Consider the following 13,431-nt stretch of genomic DNA (forward strand, 5'->3'; position numbering starts at 1 on the left):
CATACCGTTACTCCGGAAATGACTAGGGCTTCCTGTACTCGCGCGCTGATTCGGCGACTTGAAGCATGTGTGGCAAGTGCTGGCCAACATTTTGAATATTTTCTGTAGTATCATGTATCAAAATACAGATGACCTTAAACATTAATATTTCATTTGTGTTTTTATTTTCTATGATTCTGCATGTCATTCTACCTACCATGATACATCATTGACCGAGAAATGAAAAAGACTGTAAGTTGAACCAAAACAAACATGGGCGTGCCATTTGAAAAACAAAAGTTAGGGGTGGTTTCTTGGGGGTTGTTTACCAGGGGGTGGATTTTGCTATGCTGTATGAAAGTGCTTGTGTTCTCCTATGATACATATTTTTGTTTTAATTTTTGTTCTGCAGGTAACTGAGATATCTGCTGGCCTAAAAGCTCTGGGACACCCGGTATATATATATATATATATATATATATATATATATATATATATATATATATATATATATATATATATATATATATATATATATATATATATATATATATATATATATATATATATATATATATATATATATTTATTGGATACCTTTGGTTACTTGGTTACCAAAATACATATGCACGGAGCCACCAGCAGGAGCCAACCGCACATTTGTGGTTTCAGTTGATGGATCTTGTGTTGACAAGAAAACTATCAAAATCACCACGGAGGCAGCTATAACCATCTGCGTGACATCCGGGTCCAGGAAATTATACAAATATGAAAGTTATTGAGTGTCTTGATATAGGAACAGAAGTTGATAATCGGACATAGCACTCAAGAAAGTGGCAAACCATAGACACGTGTTTCGGGCTTTTGGCCCATCATCAGTATGGTGCAGCCAAGTGTAATAATGAATAATAAATAAATAATAAACTTGACAAGTTGACTTGAGAGTCACAGCCTGATACTGACGATGCCCAATAGATTGAAACAGCTGTCTACCGACGGATTCACAAACACAAATATTACCTACACAGAAACAATCTGAATAGCAGGTGTACCTGTGAATACATTTTGAAAAGACAATAGGAATGTGAAACAGTTTAATATAATGTGAAATCTAAATTCTAAATATAAAATAACTAGTGTGAACAGCAAATTACGCTAGATAATGTTCTATGCTACACCGAACTATGTAATCTGAATTTTGGAACGCACTTTCAGTTTATGGAATATCAGTTAGTCTATCCTGGACACTTTGTAGTTTTATTTCCAATGGAAATTCATGAATTCAATTTTTGTTCAATTGTCCAGTGTTTCTTCTTGGACGAATTATTTGCATATGCATACCTATATTTTATATTCGATATGAAAAGAGGTAAATACCTGGTTTTCCTTCTGTATGGTTCGTGAAAATCTCGTTTCCACTGGATTCTTCTCTCCTCTGCTGGAAATTCTCCAAGTAAAATTTTTCTTCAAAAGTTCCTTGGTTCGAACTGGCTTATACAGGTTGATACTATTATATCTTCTTCCAAATATTATTTCTCAATATAATTATTCAATATTAACTAACTTTTCTAATAATTTCAATTTGATTCTAGAAGGAAAAGATTTGGCGTGGCGTCTCTTTTCGTTGCCTTGAGAAAAATGTTTTGTTGATGAAAAAGTTGAAAATCCTCTGCTTTCCTCAGTTACCAAGTATCAATTTCTGTAACTTCAAATTTTCAACTTTGATATCTGAAGAACTATTTCCTCTACAAGTTTGCTACTTATTTCTGAATTCAGATACATCTATCATTTAACATTTATGTGAATACATACTCGTCTTTAACCTCACTTATGTCTAAACATATAAATTTTTCGTTAGCATCATTTCAAGCCCGTAAATAGGGAAACGGTTTACAACAATAAGTTTCAAACTTTTCATCATATATATATATATATATATATATATATATATATATATATATATATATATATATATATATATATATATATATATATATGATATATATATATATATATATATATATATATATATATATATATATATATATATATATATATGATATATATATATATATATATATATATATATATATATATATATATATATATATATATATATTGTATATATATATATATAGAGGAGAAGGTAATCGTTGCTGACTAGTTAGGAATGGAACCAACAAATAAAGGGGCTTAGCAGCAAATGAAAGAGTACTCTTTAAAGTTTGTCCAAGCTTTCGGAAATTTATTAAATTTTTTCCATCATCAGGGATGCTACAATTTGAGGGTGTAAGTAATATTAATATATAATTATGAATGGTTAGACTTACAACTTTTTGAGGATGTTTCATACGATGGTTATGTAAAATATTGGACACAACATGATGGATGAACATTGATACAATACATTTATAAAACTGGTTGAAGGATGTCTAATATTGGATAAAATATTTGTGAAAAACGTTACAGTTTAAAATTATTTTGAAGGAAGAATAATGTCACATGTCAAAATTTCACAAAACAATAAATTTGGAAGGGATTGACAGATAGTTGACATGACATATGTCAGTGGTTCTACTGATAAAAGCTACCAACTTCAACTTGTAAAGAATTATTTTTGGAAATTTCTACCTGTGCAGCTTTTTTAAAGTGAATGTAGGATAATAACATTTGGATTAAAGTATAAAGTACATTATTCTAATAATGCTAGATTAGGTGAATTCATTGAAACATTGTTATATGGATTTTCATCTAACGTCAAAAGATAGGAATATATCTCACTAAGATATGCATATCTTTGTCTAATATAATATAAATATAATGTCTATTATAATATAAATTGATATTAAATCCCTGAAAAAAAATAACAATTTTATTAAACAAAAAAAACATGAAATTACAGAAAAATAACATACAAGCCAACAACCAAAAAAATGAAAAACTGAAATATTATTCGAGTTATCGAAGACGATTGGGGATACTAATAATCGAAACGTCGTAAACTAACTTGGTTTGGAATCTTTAAATTTTCATTTTTCATTTACACAAAACTAATATACCCTTGAAACACATTGTATCCAGCATTCAATCCCCATTTTATGATCTTTTCAAATTTCTAGGGAACAGCATATTATATCTAATTTATCAACAAAAATAGCTACTATGTTAAAGAATAATTTCCTTTCAGAAACTTCATAGACACCATTAGAATTCCGGACGACCATATACTGATTTCACTAGACGTCACATCCCTATAGACAGACGAACATCCCCAACCAACTAGTAAAAAACATTATCACAAAAAAATGGAACCTCATACAAAACCATACCCTATCACCAATGGAAGAATTCATAAAGGCCATTGAAACAACTTCATCAACCAACTATTTCCAATATAAAGACCCCTCTTTTCAACAACTAGACGGTTGTACAATGGGAACCCCAATATCAAGTACCATAGCTCAACTTGTAATGGAAGAACTAGAAGAAACTGTCATATCACGATTGAATTTTGAACTCCCGTTCTATAAAAGATATGTTGACGACTGTATCATGGCGATCCCCCATTCAAAATTAGAAGAAACTATCAAAATTTTCAACTCATTCCATGAGAAATTACAGTTCATAAGCGAAAAAGAAATGGAAGAAAGAATAAATTTTTTAGATCAGGTTATAAGAGTTAAGCAGAGCCGTACTCTCACCATCTCACCTGAAACAATTTCTTTCTTAGCGGGAAATAAAAAAATCAAAAAACTATTTGATTATACAATGCACAAGTTCAAACGGAAATAAGAATAATGGAAAGGCAATTTGTATTGAATTGAATACTTGCCGAGAGCTAATTCGTGTTACAGTACATAAAGCGCGTATAAAACCTATTGGCTTTTTGAAACTAAAAACTTTTCATCTGAGAATCATAGTACTCATTAAATGGAAACACTGTGGTTACAAAAATGGATAGGTGAACTCCGACTATTTCATTTCAGATTCTTACAAGGTAATAAGTACTTTTCACAACAGCAATAGCCTCAAAAATATTTGAATTTAATAGAAAGTCAGTTCCAAGATGACGAAAGCAGGAAAAATTAAGAAAAAAAATTGCAAAAATCAGCCCATCGGTTCCACTTCTTTTGTTATTGGTTCATCATGTATATTTTTAAGTACTATCAATTTGGCAAAAAATTTACAGTTCTTTTCATTCGAGAAAAAAATCAGTTTCAAGATGGCATAATTAGGAAAATTAAAGAAAATATTAACCTAACAGTTCGGACTATTTTGTTGATATGATTCTCCAAGTGTATTTGAGAACTCTCCTGTTGAGCAACAAATTTAGAATACTCTGTATTCAAGGAAAGAGCGGTTTCAAGTTAGCAAGAACGGTGAAAATGAAAAATAAAACTTGAAAATCGGCCGATCGGTTTCAACCATATTGTTGCTGATACCCAAGGTGTATTTAAGTATACTCCTGGTAAACAACAAATTAAAAAACACTGTATTCCAAAACAGTTTCAAGATAGCAAGAAGAGGGAAAATTTAAAAAATATTGAAAATCAGCCGATCTAGACCAACTATTTTGTTGCTGATTCTCGAAGTGTATTTGAGTATCCTCCTGATGTGCTACAAATTTAAAACACTTTTCCTTCCCAGGAAAACCAGTTTCATGATAGCAAGAAAATCGGCAGATCAGTTTCAACTATTTTGTTGCTGATACCCAAGGAGTATTTAAGTATACTCCTGGTAAACAAAGAATTCAAAAAACACTGTATTCCTGTAAAAACCAGTTTCAAGATGGCAAGAACAGGGAGAATTGAAAAGAATATTAAAAATCAGTCGATCAAGACCAACTATTTTGTTGCTGATTCTCGGAGTGTATTTGAGTACCCTCCTGATAAGCAACAAATTCAAAACATTTTTTCTTCCCAGAAAAACCAGTTTTAAGATAGCAAGAACGAGAAAAATGAAAAAATATTTTGTTGCTGACACTCAAGGTGTATTTGAGTATACTCCTGATGAGCAACGAATTTGAAACACTCTTTATTCTGAGGAAAACCAGTTTCAAGATAGCAAGAACGTGGAAAATGTAAACAAAAATTATAATCGACCGATCGGTTTCAACTATTTTGTTGCTGATACTCAAGGTGTTTTTGAGTAAACTTCTGGTGAGCAACAAATTTGAAACACTTTTTATTCTTAGGAAAACCAATTTCAAGGTAGCAAGAACGTGGAAAATGAAGAAAAATTTGAAAATTGGCCGATCGGTTTCAACTATTTTGTTGCTGATACTCAAGGTGTATTTGAGTTTACTCTTGGTGAGCAACAAATTTAGAACATCTTTAATTCCAGGAAAAACCAGGTTCAAGATAGCAAGATCAGAAGAAAAATATATTGGAAAATGTTTCGCTATATTTAAGGTTGCAATTTTGCTGGAGTCGCCATGCTAGCCTGATAGGGCTGATCACGTGGTCCATTTCAGATATAAAGTAAAGTAAAGTAAATTTTATTCATATAAGCATAATATACAATATGAATTCAAAATTGAAACTAGATAACTTGACAAACTAGAAGAAAAAAAATTAAAGAACTAACTAAAACTGGAAATTGTCAGTCCAGGTTGAGCTACCTAAGCAATGCTTAGGTAGCTCAACCTTGATTGCATTGATTATTCACTTAATGAGTGGTGAGTAGAAATAAGGAAAAAAAAAGTTAAATTCATTGTGAGGGAGAGAGAATATGGTCATTTGTTTGTATTTTGTTTTCTTATTATTATTCGAGTTCATATACGGTTTTCAGTTTGTTATAATTTTGTTTCACAAATTCTTTCAGTTTTGATTTCATTTTACGTTTATTAGGAATGACTCTGATTTCTGAAGGGACTAGTTTTAACAATTTTGAACCAAAGTATGATATAAATTTCTGTGTGTGTTAGTCAACAGAGGGAGACATTTGTTTTCTGCTCAAATTAGTACGTGTGTTGTAAGTATGACTTATCTGAGTGATGGAGGTATTTTGCATCCATATTAAGCATTGATAGACATAGAGTTTTCTCACATCAAATAAGCCCGTTTCTTTGTGAAGGCCTTCAGTTGAGAACCTTCTATTTTTCTTAAACATTATTTTCTAGACCGTGTAATAATGTTTTACTGAGACCACCCCATGTAATGATACAGTACCTCAATAAAGACTCAGCGAGTGGGTTGTAAATCGGAAGTGAAAGCTTTTTATCATTCAGATATTTGATTTGATTGAATTCATAAACTAACTTAGTGAGTCTCTTTACTGTGTTATCAATGTGTTCTTCACATCATGGTGTCAACTCTTTTAATTATTGGACATGAATACTGCGTTGGGGTTCGGCATAGATACTTATGAACAGTAAGAGTGTTATTTAGTTTGTATTTGTAGTATTTTAGTTTGAAATTCCACTTCCTTTCTACAGTCTGATTCAGCAACATATCATAGCTTATTTTCCTCCCGTTTTACTCTTCTCATATCACTGAATACAATTCATACTATAATCAAACATACATTCTTCTCAGAAAAAACAGAAAAGAAGATATAATATAATTTATTTATGAGAGCATAAACACTGTCATGTTTTAGAAATGGAAGACTGATCAGGAATACTATGCTTCAAAATGATATTTGAACATATCACTTTCATAGAAAATTCTGGAAACCTAGAGGATTTTCCATGTTTCAGGGTTGAATTCTTCTCCTTTTTCAAGAGCTCGCAAATTATGAGTGTTTTCCTAATATGGTGGCCTGTATACCTCCTTTATTGGTGTAGTCAGCCAATTATTACAAACGATTGCTAAACCACCACCACAGCTTCCTTCAAATTCCACAATAACAAACATGGCTTCCGATAAGAAAAGCTGTTGAAATTATCGTGGTTATGGCCAGTCATGAACATGGAGCATGGTTGGCGTGGCCATCGGTAACGCAAAACCCTTTATAAAAATCCCGACCAATCACAACGATTCTGTGTCTGGTCTGATTCTGTGTTCTAATCGCGGTGTTAAATTCAAGGAGGATGGAAAATGATGGAAATATTAGTGCCTGAAAATTAAAATGTAGAGGTTAAGGGGCTAACTCCTAAGTACGCATCGTGCAGTTTTGAACATCGAGAATATAAGGACAAAATGAAAAGTCTAGATTATTACGTTCCTGCACCCTACTGGGCTAACGCAATCATTGTGGCATTTATGATTTGAATGTTGTCGCCATGTCGGTGGTAATGCCCGACTCACGATCAGAAGACAGTGGGTTAGATTCCCGCCTCGCTGGAATGATTCTGCAACCGTGTTAGGAATCACACGTTGAAAGACCTCGTTAGTCCTTCGCTCGCACAAGTTCCTCAACTGCTAAGAGTTGTCGTTCGTATGGGGGCGACAGCTGATCAACGGAAAAACAGATTTTCAAACAGATTTTGTATACTCCCAAGTGACGACTAAATGACGTCCATTGATGACATCCATCGATACTTATATCTGTATGAGGTACACAAATAACGTCATGATGATGTTGTTTGAACTGCGTTATCTATTGGTGATGTCAAAATCACGTCATTTTTGGTGCCATGACGTGTCTGAGTCAAATATCGTATATCATCGTACCTTTCGATCAGTTTTTCTTTGTTTGGTCGATATAGAATTTGCTGCAGTCTGAGAACATATAACCCAAAAACATATAAATCAAACCTCGCCACACACATCATACAAAACAAATATAATTATTCCACACCAGAAAACATCAAACTTATTAAACAAGTCAATGAAGGAAACCGTATGAACATCTGGGAAAACCTAAACATCCATGAATTCAAAAGTCATAATTCACTTATCGAGGAACAAATACAAATCAAAACACAAGACCTGACATTCAATATACTCCACAAAACAATACACATTCCTGGAAACAATGAACCTAGAAAAACACCAACATAAAGGATATTACCTGATAAACCCAAGTACAGGCAAATTCAATGAGACATCCGGATGAAAGGGGAGAACCAATATTCTTTCATTATGTGAAACGTGGCAGGGAAATGATGATACCTACTTTGTGTATGTGAATGTTCAGTATCATTATTCAATCATATCTGTTTGAAATGGGTTTAAAATCTGTTTTTCCGCTAACCAGCTGTCGTACCCCTACGAACGACAACCCTCAGAAGTATAAACTTGTGCGAGCTAAGGATTAACGAGTTCTTACCTTTTAACGTGTGATTCCTAACACGGGTTGGACGATAGCAAGTGAAAATCGATCGTTCAGACTAGGGCTTGAACCACCGACCAACACGGCAGTCAATTCGAGGGAGTGAAAAAAGCACTCACGTCGAACCGCCCGGCTACCGACCGCCCTATGGAAGTAACAATTGGCTTATGGCATCTATAGATATGTACATACACAAAATAATCAATAGAATGTTTTAATAATAAATAACCGTTTCATACATTTTCATATTAATATACATAAAATTCAAGTAAACCCAAGCTTTTCTCAAGTCAAACAATTTCAAGTTCAACTTAGATCAGTTAAGGTTATCACTTCTGTAGGGCGTCCAGAGATACACAGGATTTTTATTTTCAACTATGCAGAAAGAAATGAATCCTAAACCTTATTGTTGTTACTAATGCTCCTTTTTCATTTTGATTTCACTTCTTTGGGAACACAAAGATAGTCATTATTTTGAAATTATTTTGGGAACATTTGCCTAAATTTTCTAAGGTAAAAAATCACTCGTTATTTAATAATTTTCGAATGATTCATACATGTAACTGACGTATATTTATCTCTCTTTCATATACCTAATTATTACTAACTTGCCTAAAATAATCTGAACTTACATGGAAATTTTGGCAAAATATTACACAATATTAATACATCACTGAAAATTTAAGCTATTTGGTATGGAAGTCCTAGAAAACATGCTACGCATATGCTCTTCATCTATATGTATTTGTAAAATTGATGCAACATATCAATTGAACAGAACTCCACTGAAATTTTCAAACTAATTTCTATTATACGGCTCTTTGCACTGTTGAATACGGTTTCATCTTTATCTTATGTAAAGTATTCAATTCACCCTATTTCAATTTATTTTCAGATTCTTATGGATATTGATGAATTCAAGTATCAATGGTATATCTACAAAAGAGAACCTATCAGTATGCTCCTCACAGCAAACTTCACAACTGGAGAAATTCTGCATGTGCGATGATATGGAAGAACCAAAATGCCGATGCAGCGGACCGAATATTATCGACATCCCTGCAAATCTCACCAGAAACTTAAATATTTTGTAAGTGAATGTTTTTGTATTGTCTTTTTCGCACTAATCATAAAAAAATATTATTTTTCGCCATTTTGGAGATCCCATAGTTTCTTATTGGTCGTGCGTCAGCTAGTTAAACTGAAACCAAATCAATAGTCACTCTTCATCGACTCAGTATACGGCTTTCTGAAAATACTAGTACTAGTTAGAAATCAAACTGGTATCATTCCACATGAAAAACATGTTTCTTGACATTCAAGCAGACGAATGTCTTTTCCCCATCAAATACACATATAACTACCGATTTTTGCAATCTCCTGGATACACGTTTGAAACAAAGTTTCTTCAAATATAATAATAATTTTTATCCACAAAACTCAGGTCTCCCTATCGGCTCTCTATTAGGTTCCATTTTGGCAGACATCCTTAATAATCCTCTTCCTCAGAAACATTGTATTTTGGTTCAGATATGTTGATGAAGTAGTGGTTAGTTTTGATGGTTTGAACAGACAAATTAATCAATTTTTAAACTTCCTCAATAGTCTGTATAACAAAACTAAATTCACAGTAGAAATCGAACAAAACAAAGAGCTAAACTTCCTAGATTTGAATATTTCAAGAGCCAATAGTGGTTTTCAATTCAATATCTACCGGAAAAATAGGTTCACAGACTGTACAATTCCATTTGACTCTTTCAGTCCACTCTCACATAAGTTATTTGCTTTTAGGTCGATAGTACACAGGACTTTCGCAATCCTTTTACCTGAAAAAAGTTTCCGAAATGAACTGAAAATAATTGAGCAAATTTTAGTAAACAGTCAGGTACCAGTTTCTCTGATAGGAAAGGTAATATCAGGAAAAACTCATAAAACACTTGAAAGTAAATTATATATGATGGAATTGGCCGACAATTGATGAAAATCTATAACTAACGTATTCAAAAAACACTTTATTGTAAGATTTTCACCAAACGATTTTACAAAAACGCAACACATGTTTCCCCATACAATGGCTTCTTCGGGCGTGTGTTTACTATTTCTATATAGTAAAGACACGCCCTAAGAAGCCATTATATGGCAAAACAGTGTTGCGTTTTTGTAAAATCGTTTGGTAAAAATCGCACAATAAAGTGTTTTTTGAATAGGTTATAAGTAGATGAGCCAGCTTGGTCCTGGCGCCAAATCTCATTTATTTTCTTATGGAGCTGAACTTTTTGCAATTTTTTGTTCAAACAGGAGTGGAAGAAATGTGTGACGTCATCGACGCAGGATGGAATGAGTATCGTATCGATTCAAGCGTGGAACTCGGCCCCCTTAGTACTCCACCTATCGGCCCACTTAGTACTCTGCCCATCGGCCCCCTTGAGACTCCGCCCCTCAGGCCCCTTGTCACGTATTTCTAATTGAAAAAAAGTTTATAGTTATGAGAATCGATCACAGGACGTCCGCGTGGTAGACATTGTCCTTAGCCTCTACACCAATGTAAGACATTAAAAGTAACTGCGTATGATGGGTATTTATAGCGTGAGTTCTGTCGCGACCGAAATTGACTCATTTTAGATACTTGACCGTATTTTTTTCATTTCCGTAGAATGTTAGGAAAGTTGAAATAGTCATTATCATGTTGAAGATAGAAAAATTTACTTAGATTTGGGAAATAATTAATATTTCATATATAGATGTGTATGTGTGTGTGTAAGAGCGAAAGACGCGTGTGACGTAATCGAGGCAAAGCGTTATGGAGTTGCTATCGATGTTCTACGTTCCTAACGCAAGCAGGTGTTGCCAGTTGTAAAATGAATATCGTTGTTTATTGAGCAATGTCGCGTTACCGGTTTCAAAATTAAGCACGAAAGGTTAGAAATATGACTGTGTACGGGATGTCTCAACCGTTTTCGTATGTTTTCAATCATTTTGCGTGCGTTTTCGATCGTTTGCGTACGTTTTCTACCGTTTTTCGTGCGTTTTCGATTGTTTTTCGTGCGTTTTCGGTTGTTTTTCGTGCGTTTTTGACCGTTCTCCATACGTTTTCTATTTTTGTTGAGGGTATATTATCGTAAGGTATATTATCGTAAGAAATGATTCCGAATAGAAATTTATTATACATTTTTATTTTGCTAATATATCACAAAGCCATTTGTATAAAATATCTACGTTTCGGAGACTACAATTGTAGTTGGTTCGGTTGCGAATGTGATGCATACAGGGTGAGACACCTTCGTTGTTGTCGAATGTGGGAACCATCCATATTGTATTGTCATGGCCTTCCAAATTCACAACGCGTGTATGTATATTCAACTCGTGAAATTTTTCAGTTAGAAAGTTATGTTTTTGATGTCTCCGCACATAAATGACATCGCCACCTTGTATATTTTCCATGAGGATGGCATCCAATTGATTATATTTCACAAAACCAGAGGAATACCTCAATCCAGGAATGTTTCGCTCCAAGTAATAGGCGGTACGGCGATCTTTTTTACTCAAACAGGAAAATGGTGTTTCTTTGGCAACAGTAAAAAGTAACTACACTGAATTCCAATCCTAATGGCTATTCCTTTAGGATGGAATTTTTGCTCAAGACTTGAATATCTACAACAGCTATTCTTGTTGACTTTCCGATTGATACTGAAGCAAAATCACATGTTCAGTGAGAGTGGGAGGTATTCTATGACAGTGTCGTGCACAATGCAATAGGCTCTATTATTTTGGGGAAATACGTCGGATGCTTCGATTTCAAGTTTTACATCAACACTGGAACTTTTGATGCTCTCATCCCTTCTGGAACAATCGATGACAAAGAGAGCTTTGTCCGTAAAGACGGTGGAGGTGAGAAGAGGAGTTTAATCTTTCTCTTGAAGATGATCACTTGATGATCGGAACACGTGTCGAGGTGTTGAAAATAACGACGTGGTGTTGGAAAAAACTCCGGTAATATTCAAATATACACTGATAATTGTTGAAAATATTCAGAAAATGCTTGATGTGTATGAGCATGTTGAATGTTAGATGCGTTGTGTTGATGACGCCTGTATTGACTCATCGATTTGCGGTTTCCGGAAAATGTTGAACACTTGATTAGACAACATGATAACTAAGAGATTCCAGAAACAATTCATTTTCTATTGTCAATAGCTGTCGACTAGTGAAGGTCTTGGTGAAGATTGACGTTGGGTATGGAGGTGAATTATGTTTATAGATAGTCAGCACCATACTTTCGCTTCAATTCCATACGAATAATTATTTCTTCGTTTCGGAAATCAACGAGCCTAAACTATTGGTCGGGCACTCGCAGCGTAATATTGTTTATTTCGTCTCTATGTGCAATAGGTAGGTAAATGTGGTGATTAGGTATTTCGTCAATTGCGTACCCAGGATCAACACCAACAGAAAATTCGTATATCGTATGAGTCAGTGTGTCGTTGTAGAAGGCTCCAAACGTAATGTTGCTATCTTTGTGTATTGTGCCTACTTTAATGATATCCACAGGTAGATCGGATTCGTAATGTACGTTTGGTTTGAGAAAAGTAGATGAAAACCCCAGTATGTGAGCCAAGCTATTTGCAAATCGGAAATCAATCGATTGTTTCAGACGGAATATTTCACTTTTCAGCGTATTATTGTTCGGTTTGAGATAGAGAAAATTTTCAGGGTTTTCCTTGAACGTTTCAGGTGAGATGTTTTTGTTTATTAATTCTTCAATATCACCAATTTCACAAGATCCAACAGGGATATCGATACTTTTTTGTTTAGTTTCTTCAGCGTTTTCATAGTAGTAGAATTTCGTCCATTCTTCAATGTTGTATACTGTATACTATTGTACGAATGAAAACTCAGCAAAGCTGAAGTATATTCAGAATCAAAATCTAATCGAATGGGTGGATTGAAATCGATGGAGAGCATCGAAGAATGACTCGTTAGCGTTAATATCACAGACATGACTGATATGTCAGTATGACATCTCCTTGAGTGATGATTGAAACAACAACAACATTTTGAAGAAAAATAATTCATTTCTACAATAATAACATTCTATTTGTGAACTCACAGGACCATTATATATTGCTTTTTGTAGCGATGATGCAGCTGATGTAGGTGGTGGTACCTCATGTCGGTAATGGATGAAACATGGTTAATGAATCTGCAAATCGATGTTGGTAGTCCTTTGGTAATCTA

General features: G+C 33.8%; 1 protein-coding gene across 2 annotated transcripts in view; it reads left to right on the forward strand.

The window, feature by feature from the left end:
• The window catches only part of LOC111514274 (lutropin-choriogonadotropic hormone receptor), a 796,850-nt gene that overhangs the window by 397,608 nt on the left and 385,811 nt on the right, over positions 1-13,431 (forward strand). For both annotated transcript variants that reach the window (XM_074176962.1, XM_074176963.1), the window contains one exon: positions 9,092-9,286. In XM_074176962.1, the coding sequence (XP_074033063.1) occupies positions 9,092-9,286 (195 nt within the window). The remainder of the gene's footprint in view (positions 1-9,091; positions 9,287-13,431) is intronic.

Source organism: Leptinotarsa decemlineata, unplaced genomic scaffold, assembly GCF_025532065.1.
Source record: "Leptinotarsa decemlineata unplaced genomic scaffold, Ldec_3_MD MMD2_P_RNA_scaffold_14, whole genome shotgun sequence".
In the NCBI taxonomy this organism is placed as follows: Eukaryota; Metazoa; Arthropoda; class Insecta; order Coleoptera; family Chrysomelidae; genus Leptinotarsa; species Leptinotarsa decemlineata.